The sequence below is a fragment of the Tachyglossus aculeatus genome, chromosome 5 (genome assembly GCF_015852505.1).
Source record: "Tachyglossus aculeatus isolate mTacAcu1 chromosome 5, mTacAcu1.pri, whole genome shotgun sequence".
In the NCBI taxonomy this organism is placed as follows: domain Eukaryota; kingdom Metazoa; phylum Chordata; class Mammalia; order Monotremata; family Tachyglossidae; genus Tachyglossus; species Tachyglossus aculeatus.
In genome coordinates, this window is record NC_052070.1 from 22408113 (window position 1) to 22432078 (window position 23966).

Genomic DNA, 23966 nt, shown 5'->3' on the forward strand with positions numbered 1-23966 from the left:
CTTCCCCCCCCCTCCCCTTCCCCCTTCCCCTCTCTCCCCCTCCCCTTTCCCAACCCCCTCTCCTCCCTTCTTTCCCCCTTTCCCCCCTCTCCTCCTCCCCTTTCTCCTCCCCTCTTTCCCCGTCTCTCCTCCCCTCTTTCCCCCCTTCCCCCTCTCTGCCCCCTCTCCCCCTCTCTTCTCCCCTCTCCCCCTCCCCTCTTTTCCCCCCTCTTCCCCCCTTCCCCCTTCCCTTCTCTCCCCCTCCCCTTTCCCACCCCTCCACCCCCTCTCCTCCCTTCTTTCCCCCTTTCCCCTCCCCTCTTTCCCCCTCTCTCCCCCTCCCTCTCCTCCCCTCTCTCCCCCTCCCCCTCCCTCTCCTCCCCTCTCTCCCCCTCCCTCTCCTCCCCTCTCTCCCCCTCTCCCCCCCTTCCCCCTCTCTCCTTCCCCCCTCTTTCCCCCCTCTCCTCCCCTCTTTCCCCCTCTCTCTCCTCCCCTCTCTCTCCCCTCTCTCTCCCCTCTCTCTCCCCCTCTCTCTCCCCCCCTTTCCCCCTCTCTCCTCCACCCCTCTTTCCCCCTCTCTCCTCCTCCCCTCTCTCCTCCTCCCCTCTTTCCCCCTCTCTCCTCCTCCCCTCTTTCCCCCCTCTCCTCCCCCCTTTCCCCCCTCTCCTCCCCCCTTTCCCCCCTCTCCTCCTCCCCCTTTCCCCCCTCTCTCCTCCTCCCCTTTCCCCCTCTCTCCTCCCCTCTTTCCCCCTTCCCTCTTTCCCCGTCTCCTCCTCTCTTTTCCCCCATCTCCTCCTCTCTTTTCCCCCCAATCAATCAATCGTATTTATTGAGAGCTTACTGTGTGCAGAGCACTGGACTAAGCGCTTGGGAAGGACAAGATGGCAACAGATAGAGACAGTCCCTACCCAACAGCGGGCTCACAGTCTAGAAGGGGGAGACAGACAACAAAACCAAACATACTAAAAACATAAATAGAATAGGTATGTACAAGTAAAATAAATAGAGTAATAAATATGTACAGACATATATACATATATACAGGTGCTGTGGGGAAGGGAAGGAGGTAAGATGGGGGGGATGGAGAGGGGACGAGGGGGAGAGGAAGGAGGGGGCTGAGTGTGGGAAGGCCTCCTGGAGGAGGTGAGCTCTCAGCAGGGCCTTGAAGGGAGGAAGAGAGCTAGCTTGGCGGAGGGGCAGAGGGAGGGCATTCCAGGCCCCGGGGGAGGACGTGGGCCGGGGGTCGATGGCGGGACAGGCGAGAACGTGGCACGGTGAGGAGGTTAGCGGCAGAGGAGCGGAGGGAGCCGGGTGGGCTGTAAAATCAATCAATCGTATTTATTGAGCGCTTACTGTGTGCAAAGCACTGTACTAAGCGCTTGGGAAGTACAAGTTGGCAACATATAGAGACAGTCCCTACCCAACAGTGGGCTCACAGTCTAAAAGGAGAGAAAAAGGAGAGAAGGGAGGTGAGGTGGGAGGGGGTGAGGTGATGGACAGCCTTGAAGCCCAGGGTGAGCCCCAACCGTCTCCTCCCCTCTTCCCTCTCCCCCCCTCCTCTTTCCCCCGTCTCCTCCCCTCTTTCCCCCATCTCCTCCCCCCTTCCCTTCTCCTCCCCCTTCCCCTCTTCTCCCCCTTCCCCTCTTCTCCCCCCTTCCCCTTCTCCTCCCCCTTCCCCTCTTCTCCCCCGTTCCCCCCTTCTCCCTCCCTCCTTTTCCATTTATTCAACTGTATTTATCGAGCACTTAATGTGCGCAGAGCACTGTACTAAGCACTTGGAAAGTACAGTTCAGCAACAGAGACAATCCCTGCCCACACTGGCCTGACAGTCTAGAAGGGGGAAGACAGACATCAAAACAAGTACCCCTCTTTCCCTCCCTCTCTCCCTCTGCCCTCTTTCCCCTGCCTCAGCCCCAGTCCAGACAAGATAAAATTCAACCTCCCATCTTACGCAAAGAGGCCAGAGGTCAGACCAACTCTTCTCCTGTCTCCTTCCCCAATCGGTCCCCCGAAAACCATGTTAAAACCCATTCTCCAGCATGGGCTTTTCCAGTCTCGGAAGATCTTATACCAGAATAGAAGAGTTTCTCCATATCACTTCATTGTCTTGTCTTGTCTTTTGATTAGAGAGCATATACACACACACACACACACACACACACACACACACGTGACAAAGATTAGAAACAGAAAAGCACATTTTCCTAATCCTAAATAACTCTGGTTGGGTCATGTCTATGTGGAATGAAGACCCAGATATGTATTTTATGATTAAAAATTTTACAAACAAGATTGCATCCAAAAGAAAAGCAGAGGCCCCTTTCTTGTCCCGCTTTTCGGTCCCCTTCCACAGTTATTGCACACTATGAATTGAACTGCTCTATCTTGGTCTTTTTTGTTGATGGGCAAAAAGACAAGACCAGCTGAATGTCTGCAAAAAAATGGTGTTGGATTCCCTTCATCTCTTATTGGGTATTTCAGAACTTCTTAGAGAGAAGATCCAATGAAGATTTTGCAGCCCTGACAGTTCCAAGTCACCAAGCGCTTAGTACAGTGCTCCGCATGCAGTAAGCGCTCAATAAATATGATTTAATGAATTCACAACTCCCCCAGCTACTTTGCTGGATTTAGCACTGTCAGGGCTGCTTTGGGGACTTGATTTGAGCCAAGGTGACCTAGTGAATAGAGCACAGGACAAGGAGTCCTTAGGACCTGGGTTCTAATCCTGGCTTTGTCACTTGTTCGCCGTGTGATCTCGGGCAGGCCTTTTAACTTCTGTGCCTCAGTTCCCTCGTCTGTAAAACGGGACAGGGACTGTGTCCAACCCAGTTTGCATTTACCCATCCCAGTGCTTGTGACAGTGCCTGGTGCAGAGTGAATGCTTAGCAAATACCCCAAAAGTCATTATTATTACTGGTGGAACCCTGAATGGCTTGAAAATTCTGGGCCTAACTCAGGTTGGGCTTTATATTTTTTCAATCAATCAATCAATCGTATTTATTGAGCACTTACTGTGTGCAGAGCACTGTACTAAGCGCTTGGGAAGTACAAGTTGGCAACGTATCATCATCAGTCGTATTGAGCGCTTATTATGTGCAGAGCACTGTACTAAGCACTTGGGAAGTACAAGTTGGCAACGTATAGAGACAGTCCCTGCCCAACAGTGGGCTCACAGTCTAAAAGGGGGAGACAGAGGACAAAACCAAACGTACTAACAAAATAAAATAAATAGAATAGATATGTACAAGTAAAATAAATAAATAAATAGAGTAATAAATATCTACAAACATATATACAGGTGATATATTCACTGATATAGAGGCATACTTAAAAATATTACTGTTATATTTTCATCATACTCCTGATAGAAGATCTAGGAATGTGGAAGGAGATAAGTGATGGCGATCTAACGGGCTTCTCTGCGATTCTCTACTGCCTTAAAATGGAAGACTCTGTGGACAGTAAGGGTAGTCGTCAAATGATGATGACTTTTAGACTGTGAGCCCACTGTTGGGCAGGGACTGTCTCTATATGTTGCCAATTTGTACTTCCCAAGCGCTTAGTACAGTGCTCTGCACACAGTAAGCGCTCAATAAATACGACTGATGATGATGATGGCATTTGTTAAGCACTTACTCTACGCAAAGCACTGTTGTAAGCGCCGGGGAGGACACGAGGTGATCAGATCATCCCACATGGGACTCGGTCTTCATCCCCATTTTACAGATGAGGTAACTGAGGCACAGAGAAGTGAAGTGACTTGCCCAAAGTCACACAGCTGACAGTTGGCAGAGCTGGGATTTGAACCCCTGACTCTCAAACCCACGCCCTTTCCATTGAGCCATACTGCTTCTCTAAATCAGACTGGTCCAACCTTATAGGATTAAGAATGAGAGTCCTGTGTGGGACACGGATTGTGTCCAGCCTAATTAGCTTGTATCTACCCCAGGGCATAGAACAGTGCTTGGCACACAGTAAAACCATAACAAATATAGTTTTTTTTTATAAAAAAAAGCTGGGTAGGCTCCATTCTTAGAGATAAAGAGAGCCAGTAGAAGATAGCCCCCAGACTTGTTAATGTCAGTGGTTTCCCATTCACATCCTCATCAAACAGGAACTCTTAACAGACCACACTGTTCTCCCCACCTTCAAAACCCACCTAAACTCACATCTCTTCCAAGAGGCCTTCCAGAGGAATCCAGCATTTAATAAATAATAATAATGGCATTTGTTAAGCGCTTACTATGTGCAAAGCGCATTTCGTCTATCGGTCTCCCTTCTGTGTGGCCGTGTACTTAATGTTCACCCCACCCTCAGCGCTGCAGCATTTATTTACATTACATATCCTTATTCTTTGCCATTTCCCCTCTATGTAATTTAATATCTGCCTCCGCCCCCCCGAGACTCTAAGCTCCTTGTGAAATTCTGATCGGATATTTTCATATTTTCCAGTCCTGTAATTTATTTCTGTAGGATTTATTTCTTGGTTGAAAGCGTAATGTGGAAGCAGACGTATTGTATAAAGTGTGGGTATTCTTGAATTGTGACGATGGAGATTTTATGTTTTGCTTGACCTCTGGCACGGTGCATGAAAGATTCCGGTGAAGTAAGAGCATCAGAGTTTCTTGTAATTTTCTCACAGGTCTGGGACAAAAGCGAAAGTGGAGACTGGCACTGTACTGCTAGCTGGAAAGTAAGTATTATTCACTTTTCCAGACCTGTTCCTGAAATAACTTAGTGTTTCGGATAGTCCTCCTTAATTTCGTTTTTTCGTTTTAATTATTTTTACTCTGCACGCAGTAAGCGCCCGGTGAATGAGAGAAGCAGTTTTGCCTGATGGAAAGAGCATGGGCCTGGGAGTTGGAGGACCTGGGTTCTAATTCTGGCCCTGCCAAAAGCTTGCTGTGTCACCTTGGGCAAGTCACTTCACCTCTCTGGGCCTCGGTTTACCCGTTCTCCCGCCGACTTAAGCTGCCAGCCCCTTGTGGGGTAGGAACCGTGTCCAACGTAATTCACTCGTAACCACCCCGGTGCTTAGAGCAGTGCTTGACACATAGTAAGTGCATAACAAATACCATTGAAAAATAGTTGGATGATTGATTATTGGAAAGCAGTGCACCATGTGAGCATGCATGGTGTCTTTTTCCATTACCCTGTTCAGTGACATAATTCCCTTCCCCTTATTTTTGAGAAGGATTTCATTCATTCAATCATATTTATTGAGCGATTACTGTGTGCAGAGCACTGTACTAAGCACTTGGAAATAGAGACAGTTCCCAACATGGGCTCACAATCTAGAAGGTGGGAGGCAGACAACAAACCAAAACAAGTAGACAGGCATCAATAGCATCAAATAAATAGAATTATAGATATATATATATACACATCACTAATAAAATAAGTAGTGGCAGGGAATCGGGTTCGTCGGGCTACATAACGGGGAGGGTTGGGCCCAGGGAATTTCTTCATTGAGCCTGGGAACTCCTGGCTAGGAAGAGGAGGATGGAAGTGAGGATCAATCAATCAGTCGTATTTATTGAGCGCTTACTGTGTGCAGAGCACTGTAGTAAGCGCTTGGAAAGTACAAGTTGGCAACATATAGTTCAAGAGGATAGTTCAAGAGCCTATTTGGAGAATGCAGTAGAAGTTAGAGAGCTTTAACTGCCCTCTTACCTTACTAGATCCTTTTTTTGCCTTCTCTTTTAACTTTTGCTCCCTTATTACTAAGCTTAATTTCCCGCATGTGATAGCCTCTCTCATTTTGGTTGCAAAAATGTGGGGACATTTTTGAATAAGCACTGTGTTTTTTGCATTTCTTTGTATTTGGGGAAGGATGCCTTCATTCAGTCGTATTTATTGAGTGCTTACTGTATGCAGAGCACTGTACTAAGCGCTTGGGAAGTACAAGTTGGCAACATATAGAAACGGTCCTTACCCAACAATGGGTTCACATAGATCTTACCATACCTTATCTTGTAAAAGCCCTAAACAAACTATTGGGAGGATGAAGTGGGCAGCAGAGGAGTTTATAAGCAGGTGTATTTTTACTTTTCCATCAGGAGAATAAACTGACATTATCTGAAGTATTCAAAAGCCCAAGTAAGGGGGTGGGAGCCAGACACGGTGCTAGTGGGGCTTAGGGGCTCACTCTGAGCATTGACTCCAACTTGACTCTATTTATTTGTTTATTATTACTCTATTTATTTATTTTACTTGTACATATCTATTCTATTTTATTTTGTTAGTATGTTTGGTTTTGTTCTCTGTCTTCCCCTTTTAGACTGTGAGCCCACTGTTGGGTAGGGACTGTCTCTATATGTTGCCAATTTGTACCTCCCAAGCACTTAGTACAGTGCTCTGCACATCATCAATCGTATTTATTGAGCGCTTACTGTGTGCAGAGCATATGCACATAGTAAGCGCTCAATAAATACGATTGATGATGATGACTCCCTTCCAACAGTGGATGTTAGTTGTGCCCTGCTGGGAAGCCACAAGGCCCTGGGGTGGGTAAAAGCTACTAAGCTGGTTCTAATTGTAGCCCGCTTGCAGTCAGGAAGGAGCTCCGGCAGGCAGAAATGGCAGCAGAGGGCAGATAATAACTGGTATTTGTTCAGCATTTGTTACGTGCCAAACACTGTTCTAACCACTGGTGTAGAGACAAGCTAATGACACAGTCCCTGTCTCCCATGGGGCTCCCAGTCTTAATCCCCATTTCACAGATGAGGTAACTGAGGCACAGAGAAGTGAAGGAACTTGCCCAAGGTGACAGAGCCGGGATTAGAATCCACATCCTCTGATTCCCGGACCGGTGCTCTGATCTGCCCTGCTGTTCCCTAGCAGGTGGCCTGCAATCATTCACCTGTTCTGATTAATTTATTCATTCATTCAGTCGTATTTGTTGAGCGCTTACTGTGTGCAGGGCACTGGACTAAGCGCTTGGGAAGTACAAGTTGGCAACATATAGAGACGGTTCCTACCCAACAACGGGCTCACAGTCTAGAAGGGGGAGACAGACAACAAAGCCAAACATGTGGACCGGTGTCAGGTCATCAGAATAAATAGAAGTAAAGCTAGATGCACATCATTAACAAAATAAATAGAATAGTAAATATGTACAAGTAAAATAAATAGAGTAATAAATCTGTACAAACGTATATACGGGTGCAGTGGGGAGGGGAAGGAGGGAGGGCGTGGGGGATGGGGAGGAGGAGAGGGAAAAAGTCTGTCCGATGTGTGTTAGCAACTTTTTAGCATCAGGGAAATACATTTCTAGGTGAAATGATGACCTGGTAACAATTGACTTGATCCCCTGTGTTTGTGAAGACTGTAAATGTAAGCTATTCTTACGTCAGAGTTGGTTGTGGCAGGGAATGTGTCTGTCACATTGTCATGTTATATTCTCCCAGGTACTTAGCAGAGTGTGAGCCCACTGTGGGGTAGGGACCGTCTCTATATGTTGCCAACTTGTACTTCCCAAGCGCTTAGTACAGTGCTCTGCACTCAGTAAGCGCTCAATAAATACGATTGATTGACTGCCTTGCACACAGTAAGCACTCAATAAATACTAATAGCTTTGGTATTTGATAAACGCTTTCTCGGTGCCAAGAACTGTTAGGGTAGGTACAAATTAATCAGATTGGACACAGTCCCTGTCCCACTAATGGGCGCACAGTCTAAGTAGGAAGATGACCAGGTATTGCCTCCCCATTTTACAGATGAGGAAACGGAGACACGGGGAGCTTAAATCATTTGCCCAAGGTCACCCAGCAGACAAGGCAAGTGGTGGAGCCAAGATTAGAACCCAGATCCTCCGACTCGCAGGTCTTTCCACTAGACCACGCTGCTTCTCATCCTCGTCCTTCGCTGCTTCTAGGAGGATGACTGGACTAGACTGTGAGCCCGCTGTTGGGTACGGACCGTCTCTGTATGTTGCCAACTTGTACTTCCCAAGTGCTTAGTGCAGTGCTCTGCACACAGTAAGCGCTCAATAAATACGATTGATTGATTGATTGATGCCCAGCAAAGCCAAGAAGAGTGGAGTTCTTAGACCGGGGAGATGGGTTTGGTAAAATCCCCTAGATTGACAGCTCATTGTGGGAAGGGAATGTATCTACCAACTCTGTTATACTCTCCCAAGCGCTTAGTACAGCGCCCTGTGCACAGTAAGCTCAATAAATACGATTGATGATAGGGTGGAGTGGGTTAGAAGGTAGATGAGGAAGGTGGAATGTCTGGGGAACTTGGAAGTAGGAAGTAAAAGAAAAGAGCGTGGGCTTTGGAGTCAGAGGTCATGGGTTCAAACCCCAGCTCCGCCAATTGCCAGCTGTGTGACTTTGGGCAAGTCACTTAACTTCTCTGGGCCTCAGTTACCTCATCTGTAAAATGGGGACTAAGACTGTGAGCCCCCCGTGGGACAACCTGATCACCTTGTCACCTCCCCAGCGCTTAGAACAGTGCTTTGCACATAGTAAGCGCTTAATAAATGCCACTATTATTATTATTATTATTATTAAGAAGGGATTGGGACAGGGGGATTAGGGCAGCAGAAGGGGAGCGGTGGATAAGGGAGAAAGGGGAATGTTCCGCCATCCTATCCTAATATTCCGCTCTGCTCTGTCTCCCTGACCTACCAGCTCCGTCTTCCAAGCCCAACCGTCTACTCCCCTTCTCCCAGAAACGTTTTTTGTCTCTCAACCAATTAATGGTATTTATCCGAGCCCAAAACGCCATACTAAAAGCTTGGGAGAGCACAGTCTAGGTAAGGCGCATTCCTGCCTTTCAGAAACTTTGTTTTCCACTCGGTCAACTGGTTCACGGTATTTATTCAGCCCCAACTGTGTGTAGATCAGTATGTTAAGTAGTGGGGAAGATTTCCTTCGAGGAGAAAGCAGACTCGAATAGCTCCTGGGAGGTCAGCGCGGGGCTTGGCGGTTAGCATGGATAGAGCGCGGTCCTGGGTGTTAGAAGACCTTGGCTTCTAAACCCAGCTCCGCCTCTTGTCTACTGTCCCACAGCACCTGTATATATGTTTGTATTTATTACTATATTTATTCTACTTGTTAATATTTGTTCTATTCATTTTATTCTGTTAATATGTTTTGTTCTCTGTCTCCCCCTTCTAGACTGTGAGCCCACTGTTGGGTAGGGACCATCTCTATATGTTGCCAACTTGTACTTCCCAAGTGCTTAGTACAGCGCTCTGCACCCAGTAAGCGCTCAATCAATATGATTGAATGAATGAATGAATACTGTGTGACCTCGGGCACGTCTGCACTTCTGTGCTTTAGTTGCCTCACCCGTAAAGTGGGGATTCATAAAAATAATCATGGTGTTTGTTAAGCGCTTGCTATGTGTCATGCACCGTTCTAGGCACTGGGGTGGATACGAGCAAATTGCGTTGGACACAGTCCCTGTTCCACATGGGGCTCACAGTCTCAAGCCTCGTTTCACAGATGAGGTAACTGAAGCCCAGAGACGTGAAGTGACTTGCCTAAGGTCACACAGCAGACAAGTGGCGGAGCCGGGATTAGAACCCACGACCTTCTGGCTGCCGGGCCCGCGCGCTATCCGCTGCGCCATGCTGCTTCTCAAATGAGACTGTGAGCCCCATATGCGACAGGGATCGTATGTAACCTGATTAGCTTGTATCCACCCCAGCGCTTAGTACAGTGCCGGCATATACTAAGCACTTAACAGATACCATCATGAGGACCAAGACCATGGGGTGTAGCTGGGTCAGTCCTCTCCACCACGGTGTGACCCGGGCGGTCGGAGCCCCGCCGTGGCCCGGTGGGCGACCGTGTCCCTCTCCCGGGTGGCCCAGTGCCGGTGGGCTACTGCTGCTGCTCCTCCTCCTCTCACGTCCCCAGGAAACCCCAAACCAAAGTCTGCTTTCTGGGTCTTTTTCTTGTACTCTTTTTGTGCAGTTTATGGTATAAATGATGGTGTGTGTTAAGCACTTACTATGTGCAAAGCACTTTTTAAATCTTGGGGAGGATACAAGGTGATCAGGTTATCCCACGTGGGGCTCACAGTCTTAACCCCCATTTTACAGATGAGGGAACCGAGGCCCAGAGAAGTTAAGTGACTTGCCCAAGGTCACACAGCTGACAAGTGGCGGAGCTGGGATTTGAACCCATGACCTTTGACTGCCAAGCCCGTGCTCTTTCCACTGAGCCTTGTTGTTTGGTTTTGTTCTCTGTCTCCCCCTTTTAGACTGTGAGCCCACTGTTGGGTAGGGACTGTCTCTATATGTTGCCAATTTGTACTTCCCAAGCGCTTAGTACAGTGCTGTGCACATAATAAGCGCTCAATAAATACGATTGATGATGATGATGATGATGATTGATTGATTCCCCGCCCACGGAGAGCTTCCACGGGGAGAGTGTGAAGCTGGCGGGGACCACAGGGGAGGGAGGGAGGGAGGGAGAGAGAGAGAGAGGGCACCTGTATACATGTATATATGTTTGTACATATTTATTACTCTATTTATTTATTTATTTTACTTGTACCTATCTATTCTATTTATTTTATTTTGTTAGTATGTTTGGTTTTGTTCTCTGTCTCCCCCTTTTAGACTGTGAGCCCGCTGTTGGGTAGGGACTGTCTCTATATGTTGCCAACTTGTACTTCCCAAGCGCTTAGTACAGTGCTCTGCACACAGTAAGCGCTCAGTACATACAATTGATGATGATGATGATTGGTCTCTTAATTGTCACTCTAGGTAGGCCCTTCTTCAGTTCGAACCAGATCACCGTGTGGCCTTCCACTGGTTTAGCCAGTTACCAACCTGCGCAAAATAATAATTATGGTATTTGTTAAGGGCTTACTATGTGCCAGGCACTGTACCAAGCAGTGGCGTAGATACAAGCAAATTGGGACGCAGTTCCTGACCTCCAAAGGGCTCACAGTCTTAATCTCCATTTTTCAGATAGTAACTGAGGCACAGAGAAGTGAAGTAACTTACCCAAGGCCGTACAGCAGACAAGTGGCACAAAACGAATGATTTAGATGAACCATACCTATGTATGGTTGGCAGGCAAAAGCAGGGGTGGACTGATGAATTATTTGGGCTTATTGGTAAGGTCGGTTAAAAATCCAGAAGCAGAGGTTTAAAGCCCTACAATTTGGGCAGAATTGAATCCTGGGCTCTTGTAGCATGTGCTTATAAAATGAAGGAAAAGGCAGTGTTTCTAGCCTACATCCGTCCTTAACTCTTGAAATCATTAGAGCTACAGGATCTTCCAGTGGTTAAAAATGTTGCACACTTTTCTTCTTTTCATTTTATATTCTTATTTTTGACCGATATTTCTTCCCCTTTCCCAAGGCGAAAAAAGGTGTTTTTGAGGAGTAATTTCTGGAGAAAAGTAAGTTTGGTCTCTGGTTCGGGACAACGTTTGTTTCTTTTTTTTTTTTTCTTTCTTTAGACACACAGCGGATCTGTCTGGCGTGTAACCTGGGCCCATCCTGAATTTGGCCAGGTTCTGGCTTCCTGTTCTTTTGACAGAACCGCAGCAGTATGGGAAGAAATAGTGGGAGAGTCAAACGATAAACTCCGAGGACAGAGTCACTGGGTGAGGCTGGAGCTCTTGTCTGCTTCGACGCATATATCCCAGGGTTTCTATCACTCTTTTGGGTAGATTTGAGTTCTACATTGGTAGAGGGTTTCCTTGTGTAGGCTTATCTTTTTGGAAACGTCTTACCGAGAACTTATCCATCGCTCTCCTGGATCCCGGGACAGTCTGCGTTTTGCAGGCTCTGTTAATGTGTTAATGGAGATTTAACTGTGTTAATGGAGATAGCAATCCTTGTGGGCCCTGCCAAAGAATGGAGCTGCCAGGAACGTAAGGTAATTGGGTGGGTGGGGGGATTCAAGAGCCAGGAGGTTGCAAAGTGTGTAGGTTGTAAAGAGGATGGGAGGACAGAGAAGGGAATCAACGGAGCAGGGATAGCCAACTCCGTGTTTGAGTTTGGGGGCAATAGCAGTTAATCTGATGGAAATGGGTAACTCTCCAGGAGCTTATATGCAGTTACCCTCTCCTTCTCCCCCCTACCCCCCCCCCCCATTTGTTCGTCAAATTTAATACTGATTATTACAGGTTAGAATTACATCGTTGCCATATGTCGAAAAGGGCATATGCTGCTCAAAATGAATGCCTTACGTTATACTTCTAGTCCTTTGCCGTCCATTGTTGATGTGATGGTATGATGGGCCCAATTCTCCTAATTGCTAACATTATTCTATGGTAGAAAGTTAGTCATTTTGTGGGGAGGGTTAATTTTTTCAGATCCCGGGGGATAGCTTAGTATCTTGCCTCGGTGTAATAATGTCGGTGATGATGGTGACACTTAGTAAGAACTTACTATGTGCCAAGCAGTAGAGAAGCAGCATGGCCTAGCTGAAGGAGCACAAGCCTAGGAGTCAGAAGACCTGGGTTTTTTTTTTTTATGACATTTGTTAAGCGCTTACTATGTGCAGAGCACTGTTCTAAGGCTGGGGGGGGATACATGGTGATCAAATTGTCCCATGTGGGGCTGACAGTCTTAATCCCCATTTTACAGATGAGGTAACTGAGGCTTGGAGAAGTTAAGTGACTTGCCCAACGTCACCCAGCAGACATGTGGCAGAGTTGGGATTCGAACCCATGACCTCTGACTCCAAAGCCCGTGCTCTTTCCACTGAGCCACGCTGCTTCTCTCTAATCCCGGCTCAGCCAAGTGCCTGCTCTGTGACCTTGGGCAAATCACTTAACTTCTCTGGGCCTCAGTTCCTTCAGCTGTAAAATGGGAATTAAATACCTGTTCTCCCTCCTAAACTGTGAGCCCTATGCGGGACAGGGACTGTGTCCACCCTATTTAACTTGCGTCTAGCCCAGCACTTACAACAATGTTTGGCACATAGTAAGCATATGACATACCATTTTATAAAAGCACTAGAGTGGATACAGAGTAATCAGATTGGACACAGTCCCTCTCCTATGTGAGGCTTACAGTATAAGGAGAGAGAAAAGGGGATTTTTCATCCCCATTTTAAAGATATGGAAACCAAAGCACAGAGAAGTGAAGTGATTTGTTTGCCCAAGGTCCCACAGAAGGGAACTAGCAGAGCCGGGACTATCAATCAATCAATCAATCAATCATATTTATTGAGCGCTTACTGTGTGCAGAGCACTGTACTGAGCCCTTGGGAAGTACAAGTTGGCAACATATAGAGACAGTCCCTACCCAACAGTGGGCTCACGGTCTAAAAGACTAGAGTCGGGGACTTCATTTCACTTATCAGGCATGCCAAACTTGTTCCTTTGGGTAGCTCACTTAAGCATATGCAGGCTACGTTTTTTAAAAAGCTGAAAACGGTTAGCAACCTAATACATAATTGTGAAATAAAACAATAGTGGGTGGAGCTTCCATGTATGTAGGGACAGAGTTTGGGCAGGGAGAAAGCGGCAGGAAAGGTAGGGAGAGGGGACCGGTAGAGAAGATAATAGAGGTGCAGAGAGTTAAACACATATCTAAAAGACACCCCAAGGCCCACATTAACCCAGATGATCTTCCCCGGGAGGCCGCTGACCAGAGGCAGAAAGGAAGCCGGAGGGGAGAGAGAAACAGTCAAGGCCGATCCTTCTCCCCTCGAAGCCGGCCCGCTGCCCCACAGTTGGGATCTGGCATCTGGGACTTAGTGCAGAGGGGCCTGGAGGCAGCGCTTAGTACAGTGCTCTGAACACAGTAAGCGCTCAATAAATATGATTGAATGAATGAATGTTTATTCTTAATGGTGGTATTTATTAAGCGCTTACTGTATGCCCAGCACCATTCTAAGCGCTGGGGTAGATACAAGCTAATCGGGTTGGGCACAGTCCCTGTCCCACATAGTGCTCACAAGTCTTCATCCCCATTTTACAGATGAGGTAACTGAGGCACAGGAAAGTTAAGCGACTTGCCCAAGGACACACAGCAGACACATGGTAGAGCCGGCAGTTGAAACCAGGTCCTTCCGACTCCCGGGCCTGATTTTTATCTACTAGGCCATGCTGCTTTTTATTGTTCTAGGGTACTCTCCTGAGCATTTAGTACAGTGCTTTGCACACAGTAAGCGCTCAGTAAATACCATTGACTGACTCCAGTCTGGAGCAGCAGGGACGGTTGGCTTGGGCCGCGGGCTGCCGGCGGATCAGGTCCAACTGCGATTTTTGACCTGAAAAAGAATTAAGGCTCTTCCCAAAGCACCAACCTTCTTAGTGGGGAGGAGTCTTAGGCCCTAGAAAGCAGTTCTTTAAGATAGTAGTAAAGATTTTAATACTTTAATAAATAATAAAGATTTAAGTATTCAATATTTTAATACTGAACTCAGTTGAAAAATCTATTCCTTATAAGATACTGAGCGCATACTGTGCCAGAGTTACTGAATACAAAGTCACAGACTCTGATCTCAAGGAACTTTCCTTCTAGATGAGGAACATACTGATTAATGTTTATTGGCTTCCGTTCACCTAAACCCGATGAAGAAAGGTTCCTTTTTCTTGGAGCTTTGGATTTGGTTATACTAAGAGACCACAGCTCTTTTTTTAAACTAACACTTTATCTTAGACTATTTACTGAAATGATCCAGGCCCTAATGTTTTGACCACTCAGTTTTGCTGCTGTTAGGTAAGCTATACAGCGTTGATATTGGATGGGCCTAAATTTTAACCTGTGCATCCTTGACCTTATTACAACCAAATTATCATGGTCTTTAGTGCACCCACATTGGCTTTAAAATGAAAGTAGATATTTTAATATGTAGTATAACCTCTTTGATTATTTTGATACAGTATTTTAGTATGTAGTATAACGTCTTTGATTATTTTGATACGGTGATAAAGCCACCTGTAATGTAAGAATATAATGTAAGCACTGCCACTATCTTCTGTATCTGAAGCCCATAACCTTGGCATTATCCTCTACTCATACGACCCACGTATTCACCTGTCACTGAATCCTGTCAGTTCTGCCATCACAACATCGCTGAAATTCTCCCCTTCCTTTCCATCCATACTGCTACTACGCTGATCCGAGCACTTATCCAACTGGCCTTGACTATTGCATCTGCCTCCTCACTGGACCTTCCTGCTTTCTTTTTTCTCCCGACTCCAGTCCGTAGGTCTGTTTTTTATTTTTAAAGAGCCACACAGTGCCCGTCTAACCACTCCTGAAGAACGTCTCCCCCTTTTAGACTGTGAGCCAACTGTTGGGTAGGGGCTGTGTCTATATGTTGCCAATTTGTACTTCCCAAGCGCTTAGTACAGTGCTCTGCACATAGTAAGCGCTCAATAAATACGATTGATGATGATGATGATGATGACTACATAAAATAGAAGCTCCTTGCCCTGGGCTTTAAAGCACTCAGCTGCCTTGCCTCCTCTTACCTTATTCCCCGATTAAGCTCTCTTTTCCCCGACTCCACTTCCCTTCTGCGCCATCTGTGCACTTGGATCTGTACCCTTTAAGCGCTCAATATTCACCCTACCCTCAGCCCCAACGCATTTATATGCATATCCGTAATTTATGTACATTAATGCCTGTCTCCCCCTCTAAACTAACCGCATTGTGGGCAGGGAATGTGCCTGCCAACCCTGTTGTATTACTTAGTACACAGTAAGCACTCAGTAAATACTTCTGTTGATTGATTTGGAAATGACAGGAGCCCCAGGAGGCAATGGCTAGATGTTGGGTAGGAAGACGATGACCTTCCCTGATATCGTAATGGAAAATAATTGCAGCTCACTAGTTCACTGCAACAGCCATCTCTCTCTCTTTCAGGTTAAAAGGACCACGTTAGTGGATAGCCGGACGTCAGTCACCGATGTGAAATTTGCCCCCAAGCATATGGGTCTCATGTTAGCCACCTGTTCAGCAGATGGTGTAGTGAGAATATACGAGGCTCCTGATGTTATGAATCTCAGTCAGTGGTCCTTGCAGCATGAAATTTCCTGTAAACTAAGCTGCAGCTGTATTTCTTGGAACCCTTCTAGGTAAGGCGTCTACCAAATATTTTAAGATGAGTACGGTAGAGAAAATCAGTGATTTCTTTCTTAAAGGATCTGATGATTTCTCTTTAATGTGGGTGTTCTTAAATCCCAGAAAATTTTAAATGTGGACCTTTTAATTTTTGTGTAACTGAATTACAGGAACCTTGCATTTATGTTAAATAGCTGATGAACTCATTTGTTCTGTAGGGTAATTTTTCACTCCCCATTTTGAGGGGACAGTGAACTATTACGGATTCCAACCACAATCATGTATGTCTGGTTAGAATTTGGTAAGATGTCAGAAGGGAAGTGCCATGCCAGGTGTACATGTTATAACATGATTATTCCTTAGCAAGGGCTTTGTCATCAACCCATGTTTTAGAACTGCATGAATCTGTCCATAAACACCCACATTCTAAACTCTCATTAACTGTTATGCCATTTCTTTAAAAAAAGCTACTGAGGTAATGCTACATATAAATTAAGTGGAGAACCTTTTCCATTCGTTTTCAATAACTTTCTAAAACGGTGGATCTAATTCTGATCTTCAGGGTTTGAGTGTCCACTTGGTGCAATGTAGTGAACAAGGACTTTGGAAGCTACAGAATAAAGAAGTGGCATGTTCCCTGCCCACAAGGAACTTTCCCTTTAATGGGGGAGACACACATAAAAATGTTTACAACTAAGATGAGTTTTGAAGTATTAAAAGTTACCTGAATGCCATATGATATGGTTATTAATTATTGAGCATAGTGTGAACTTCCCCCTTATCGTCTGTTTATACTCTTGTTCCTGCATGTTATCTTTTAGTTTTGGTTGTGATTGCTTGTTTTCTGAAGAATTATATTGTTATATACCATTAAGAAAACAGGATTTGTAGAAATAGAAATAATGCCGTGGGGTTTTTATTTTACTTTCCTTCTGAAAAATTCGAAGCACCTCACATGCAATCTTTCACATTTCCCTCGATATTATTTTAGGTAGAAAGGGATGGGTGGAGTTTCCGGTGAAGAAATTTAGGAAAAGTGGCTCTGAAAGAGAGAGCTGCCCTGTAGGCTGTAAAGTCTTTGTGGGCAGGGATTGTGTCTGCCAGTTCTATTGTATTATACTCTCCCAAGCACTTGGTACAATGCCCTGCACACAGTCAGGGCTCAATAAATACCATTGATTGACTGGTTGGATGAGTCATTTCACCTCCCTCTGTCTGATTCTCAAGCAGGTATAACTAATTGTGATTGACTTTCCCCTCCATTTGAAGGGCCTGTAAATGAAGGTTCAGGAGTTGTGAGGGCAGACCAACTAAAATGTGATTTGTTTTAGGTTGAAGAAGTTGGTTCCGTGTAATCTCGTAGAGCTGAAGGTCTGTGCCCCTGAAGAAAATAAAGTCCAATCCACAATTTTTTAAAACAAAAACATTTTATTTAAAAAAAGCAGCATTATTAAAAACAACTAACCTTTCTCTTTTTCCCCGATTTCAACAAATGATTAAAAACAACTAAACTTTCTCTTTTTCCCCGATTTCAACAAATGTCAAGATGGAGTTTGTGGAATAGTGTCTATTTTTTTTTAGCCTGGTGTTTTGGTCTTTATTTGAGGGCAACCCTGTGCAAAACTGCAGTAAATATATCCAAGTTTTAATATAATTTGTGGGTTTCTTGAGGAACTTAACTTGAAATAAGAATCACGCTATTCTACGTGCGTCTGACTGGCAGCCACCATGTGCTTGAACACAATGATTTCTTAGAAAGATGACATTGCCTTCTTTCCAGAGAGACCCTCATTGCCAGGAGAATGTTCCCTAAATAATAATAATAATAGCACTTATTAAGCGCTTACTATGTGCAAAGCACTGTTCTAAGCACTGGATTAAACCTTCCTAATCGCAGTAACATAATAAAGCACTTGCTGTGGAAGAACTGAGTGTAATAAATGAGTGTTTCCGTGTCATTAGATCCTTGTTTTGTGAGGTTGGGATATTTTTTTTTTTAAGATTCGTTTGTTCTTTAGGGCCAGCAGGATAAAAAGAAAGTAGATCATTTTAAATTACTGCTGGGTAGCCCTGGCTGTGCGGCAATATAGTCCTGGACTCAAGAAGCAGCAGTGGTAAAGCACTTCCTTGGTAGGGAAATGGAGACTTGCGTGTTTTCATATCACGGTTTATCTTTCACTGACTTAATTCAGCAGGGGGTCAACCAAAAGCATGAACATTTTGAAGTGCATTTAGTCCCCTTTTGTCTTCCGTCTTATAATTTAATCTGACTGTGCACAGTGTAAAAGAGAAGAGGTTTGTCTGAGCCTGTCTGAAGCTTGCGGGATTTGGTTTTGGGCCCGATATCACAGGCTGAAGAAATAGTGAAAGAAAGAAAGACCAGGGACGGAGCCAGCCAGGCCCAGTTTTGACAGCATGGAAATTGTATTCCGCCCACTGGAGTAGGAATGGATGAATCCCAGCTCTTTTCTGAAGTCCTTTGTCTCTTTTTTCATTTCTAGTTCTCGTGCTCATTCTCCCATGATAGCTGTAGGAAGCGATGATAATAGTCCAAACGTCACAGCTAAGGTTCAGATCTACGAGTATAACGAGAACACCAGGTAAGCTGGCGGCGCAAACGGGAAAGCAGTAACACATACTGGTTTCTTAAGTCACTAATATGCTGCATTTCTGCAAAAAGTCAGCCGTGCGAATTCCCATTGAACAGAACAACATTTGGGTTGCTTTCAGAACTGTGAGAAGGTAGTCATACCTATATATACACGTATAGTTATACCCGTATATCTCATTTTCATCACCTTTCAACCCACTATATGCAGGTAAGTGGTAGTATGCAAGTAACTGACATAAATACGGTGGAAGATATTACCTTGAGGCCAAAGTGATAACTTGATTTCCCTGTTGCACCGACGTGTTGGAGGAAGTATGGTCCTAGTGTGGCTGAGGGAAAAGCACATGTTAGCACATGGCAACCTAAACAAGATAGCATAGGTCCTAATAAAATGTCTTGTACCTAGCAGGTACAAACTCTCAGCTGTTGAAAATGTTGGGGATCAGTCTATTTCAGATAGCTAAATGTCTGGATAACAGAGGGGTCAGGATGGCCTGGCTCTCTTGCTGCTGCTGGTGGGGGTGGGTTTCAATTAAGGTGTCCTAGACCCCACCATCAGAGACCCTGATCACTAGTTATTTCAATTTTATCAGCTAACAGAAAATTTGGATAATTGATAGTGTCCAAGGATAAGGGGAGCAGCTTGGCCTAGTGGAAAGAGCACAGGCCTGAGAGTCAGAGGACCTGGATTCTAATCCCAGTTGCCTCCTTGGTGATGTTGCGAAAGTCTTTTAACGTCTCTGGGCCTCAGTTGTCTCCGGTGTAAAATGGGGATTCAGTACCTGTTCTCCCTCCCTCTTAAGACTGTGAGCTTTGTGTGGGGCAGGGACGGTTCCCACCCTGCTCAGGCTTGCATCTACTTGTCAGCTGTGTGACTTTGGGCAAGTCACTTAACTTCTCTGTGCCTCAGTTTCCTCATCTGGAAAATGGTGATTAAGACTGTGAGACCCCCGTGGGACAACCTAATTTTCTTGTATCCATTCCAGCGCTTAGGACAGTGTTTGGCACATAGTAAGCGCTTAACAGATGCCATCATTATTATTATTATTATCTACCCTCATGCTTAAAGCAGTGCTTGACACATAATAAACACCTTAGAAATACAGTAATAATAATAATTTTGGAATGAGTGCTATATCTGTCAATAGTGATCATGAATAACAATGCTAATTGTGTTCTTTAAGCGTTTATTATGTACTAAGCATTGGAGTAAATGCAGTAAAGCATAACGGACACGGTCCCCACCCCAGTTGGGACTCAGAGCTTCTGGACAGACACTTTAACCCCATTTTCAGATGGGACACCTGAGGCACAGCTGAGTGGAGATTCAAACCCAGGTCTCCCAACTCCCAGTCCCGTGCCCTATCCACTGGGCCATGTTGCTCTTTGTGATTATTATAGTTGTTACACGACTGCATGATTATAATTGTATAATTATAATTACACGATTACAATTGTTACAAATGTTGGTGTAACATTTGTACGACTAATAGCTTTTATAAACGTATTCAGACAGCTAAAATATTCCATTCCTGTAACTTTGCTTTTTAAAGTCCCAGGAAATGTTCAGGAAGTTATTTGCCTTTGATTAGGAAGCGATAGAATAGTAGAGCAGGAGACCAGTCGCGAAGCCTTCCTGGGGAAATCCCACATCAATCAATCAATCAATCGTATTTATTGAGTGCTTACTATGTGCAGAGCACTGTACTAAGCGCTTGGGAAGTACAAATTGACAACACATAGAGACAGTCCCTACCCAACAGTGGGCTCACAGTCTAAAAGGGGGAGACAGAGAACAAAACCAAACATAAATCCCACTTAAAAGGATAATCCTTGTTTTGACTGAGATTGGAAACCGGGACCGTGCATATAAGGCGGGTGTGATGGAGGCTCCACTGTGGAACTGTGGACCCTCAAGTATCCTGAGATTCATTTAAATCGGTTCTAATAATAATAATAATAATGGCATTTATTAAGCGCTTACTATGTGCAAAGCACTGTTCTAAGCGCTGGGGAGGTTACAGGGTGATCAGTTTGTCCCAAGGGGGGCTCACAGTCTTATTCCCCCATTTTACAGAGGAGGTAAATGAGGCCTAGAGAAGTTAAGTGACTTGCCCAAAGTCACACAGCTAACTGGCAGAGCCAGGATTTGAACCCCTGACCTCTGACTCCAAAGCCCGGGCTCTTTCCACTGAGCTTGCCCGAAGTATCTAGGCGGACATCTCCTCCGCCCCCGAACTGTTGGTAAACCTAAATTCACTTCCCTGGAATATTTTGTAGGATTCGCCTTGCTCTACGCACAGGTGCTGTGGCTTCGTGCAGGATCACCCAAGTTTTGTTTGTCTATGGTATTTGTTAAGCACTCTGTGCCAGGTGCTGTTCTAAGCGTTGGGGTAGATACAAGCTAATCAGGTTGGACACAGTCCCTGTCTCACATGGGGCTCACATCCCCATTTTACAGATGAGGTTACTGAGGCACAGAGAAGTGAAATGATTTGCCCAAGGTCACACAGAAGACAAGCGGCGGAGCTGGGATTAGCAGCCAGGTCCTTCTGTGTTTGTATGTTTATGTATGTTTGTACATATTTATTACTCTATTTATTTTACTTGTACATATCTATTTTATTTTGTTAGTATGTTTGGTTTTGTTCTCTGTCTCCCCCTTCTAGACTGTGAGCCCGCTGTTGCCGGCTTGTACTTCCCAAGCACTTAGTACAGTGCTCTGCACACAGTAAGCGCTCAATAAATACAATTGATTGATTGACTATCTCTGTGTGTTGCCGACTTGTACTTCCCAAGCGCTTAGTACAGTGCTCTGCACACAGTAAGTGCTCAGTAAATACGATTGATTGATTGATTCTGTGATCTATCCACTAGGCCACAATGCTCCTCCTAAACGAGCTGCTCAAAAAAGGAGGCTCAGCTGGGAAGTGTGTTTACCCAGCATTTTCCTTGCACAATCTTGAGCCTACACCTTCCTTTTTCCCCTACACACCTGAGGAACAAATTGAATTCCTAGATTATTACACTAATTTAGTCACACCTGAGCTAATTAAGATTGATCATCTAGCCACACTGTGGTAAACCACAGCATTGACATGAGGCTGTGGCCACTTGGGCCCCGATTGGGCCCTGTAACAGAACAAGGCTTAATTTGTACTTCCCAAGCACTAATTTGTACTTCCCAAGTGCTAATTTGTACTTCCCAAGTGCTAATTTGTACTTCCCAAGCGCTTAGTACAGTGCTCTGCACACAGTAAGCGCTCAATGAATACGATTGATGATGATGAACCCCGGGAGATGGGTTGCCCTTTTATTCGTTGCCCCCAACAGAAACATGACCGACAGGAACGAGACTGAGTGGGAAAGAGAAGCAGCGTGGCTCAATGGAAAGAGCCCGGGCTTGGGAGTCAGAGGTCATGGGTTCAAATCCCGGCTCTGCCAATTGTCAGCTGTGTGACTCTGGGCAAGTCACTTGACTTCTCTGTGCCTCAGTTACCTCATTCGTTAAAATGGGGATTAAAACTGTTAGCCCCACGCAGGACAACCTGATCACCTTGTATCTTCCCCAGCACTTAGAACAGTGCTTTGCACATAGTAATCACTTAACAAAGTGCCATTATTGTTTATTATTTAATGGTGCTGTGCATAATAATAATAATGATGGCATTTATTAAGCGCTTACTATGTGCAAAGCACTGTTCTAAGCGCTGGGGAGGTTACAAGGTGATCAGGTTGTCCCACGGGGGGCTCACAGTCTTCATCCTCATTTTACAGGTGAGGGAACTGAGGCACAGAGAAGTGAAGTGACTTGCCCAAAGTGTCACAGCTGACAAGTGGCAGAGCCGGGATTTGAACCCGCGACTTCTGACTCCAAAGCCCGGGCTCTTTTCCACGGAGCCACATTGCTCAGGGTTCTGGTCCTCAGGACCAAGGCTCATCTGTTGGTCCAAAAGTACAGTAAATGTAATTGTCCACCCCAGTTGAGAAGTTTGAACACTTGCAGATTTTTAAACAACTCTGCAATCATTTAATAGCACCCAGACGTGTTTTTTTTGTAATAGATTTTCAATTTTTACGGACTTTTCCCTAATTTGCTTGCTCTCCTAACTTTAACATAGCCATATATTTATTAGTGAACTTCCTGGAAAACTTTCCTTGAGATGCTTTGCAATAAGGATGAGCTGTATCTTTTCAGTGGATGTTTTTTAAAAACCAGATTTTGGGTAATCGGATTTTAATATATTTACTTACTGTTCAGAGCATTTTAGTCATGTGACTCAAGCATCTGAGTTCCAGCTTTTTCATAAAATGTGCTGTAGCCCGGTTGGTTATCTGGAGATGAAATACTGTCTGAAATGATACACAATGAAAATGGTAGCTTTGTTGTAGAGTAAAATGTATGTTGCGAATTTTATTTTCATGAGTTACTAATGTACAGCAATCTGATTTTTCTATTCAGAAAATACGCAAAGGCAGAAACGCTTATGACAGTCACTGATCCTGTACATGACATTGCATTTGCTCCAAACCTGGGAAGATCTTTTCATATTTTAGCGGTAGCAACCAAAGATGTAAGAATTTTCACTCTAAAACCAGTAAGGTGAGCTTTTAAACAACTCCTCCTTATAAAAGCCCCTTCTTAATTTCTGTTCTTGGTTCTCACCTTCCCTCTTCCTTTTTGTGCCTTTTCTCGCTTTTCCTCAGGTCTTCTTGCTCCTCATATCCCATAAGATAGTCCTTTGTTGTTTGAGATCATTTTAATTCTTATTGAAAACGGTTCAGTAGAAAGCTGTGTAGTCCTGTTAATTGGAAATAAGGTCATTTCAGATCAGTGAAAATTTGAATGACTAAAAAAGTTAATTTTGGCTAGCTTGGGCATGGGTTTACTTAGTTTTCGTTTGCTTATTCAATTTTTTTTTTTCAGCTAGATAAACTTGACTTTTTCAAATAATGGGTCTGATCATCGATCTAAGAATTTTGCCCTTTTGCTTTAGAGATCTCTGATTAATCGCTTGCTGGTCAACCACACCAAGCTGTTTTTTTCCTTAAACTTCCAATTGTTGGGCACATTCTCAGAGAAACATGCCTAACTTTCACTCATGTCTGTGCTTGCCTGCGCATCAAGAGCATTACAGTGTATCACATCAAGAGGAGGAATTACGTCTTTTCGATCTTCTAGTAATAATCAAAGTAATTGTGGTATTTGCTAAGCACTGGGGCAGGTGAAATACAGTCAGATCAGACTCATACCCTGTCCCACAAAGGCCTAGAGCGTAGCTTTCTGAACAAGTGCCTTCTGAACATGGTTCCTAGGATTTGTGCTGGCTCGGAAACCTCGTAGGATCATTTTCAAAGGTAGGCGACTTACGTGACA

At 44.9% G+C, this 23966-nt stretch overlaps 1 protein-coding gene across 2 annotated transcripts in view; it reads left to right on the top strand.

The window, feature by feature from the left end:
* Positions 1-23966, top strand: part of SEH1L (SEH1 like nucleoporin) — a 29876-nt gene that overhangs the window by 618 nt on the left and 5292 nt on the right. For both annotated transcript variants that reach the window (XM_038746214.1, XM_038746215.1), the window contains exons 2-6: positions 4622-4672; positions 11409-11555; positions 15781-15992; positions 18480-18578; positions 23052-23192. In XM_038746214.1, the coding sequence (XP_038602142.1) occupies positions 4622-4672; positions 11409-11555; positions 15781-15992; positions 18480-18578; positions 23052-23192 (650 nt within the window). The remainder of the gene's footprint in view (positions 1-4621; positions 4673-11408; positions 11556-15780; positions 15993-18479; positions 18579-23051; positions 23193-23966) is intronic.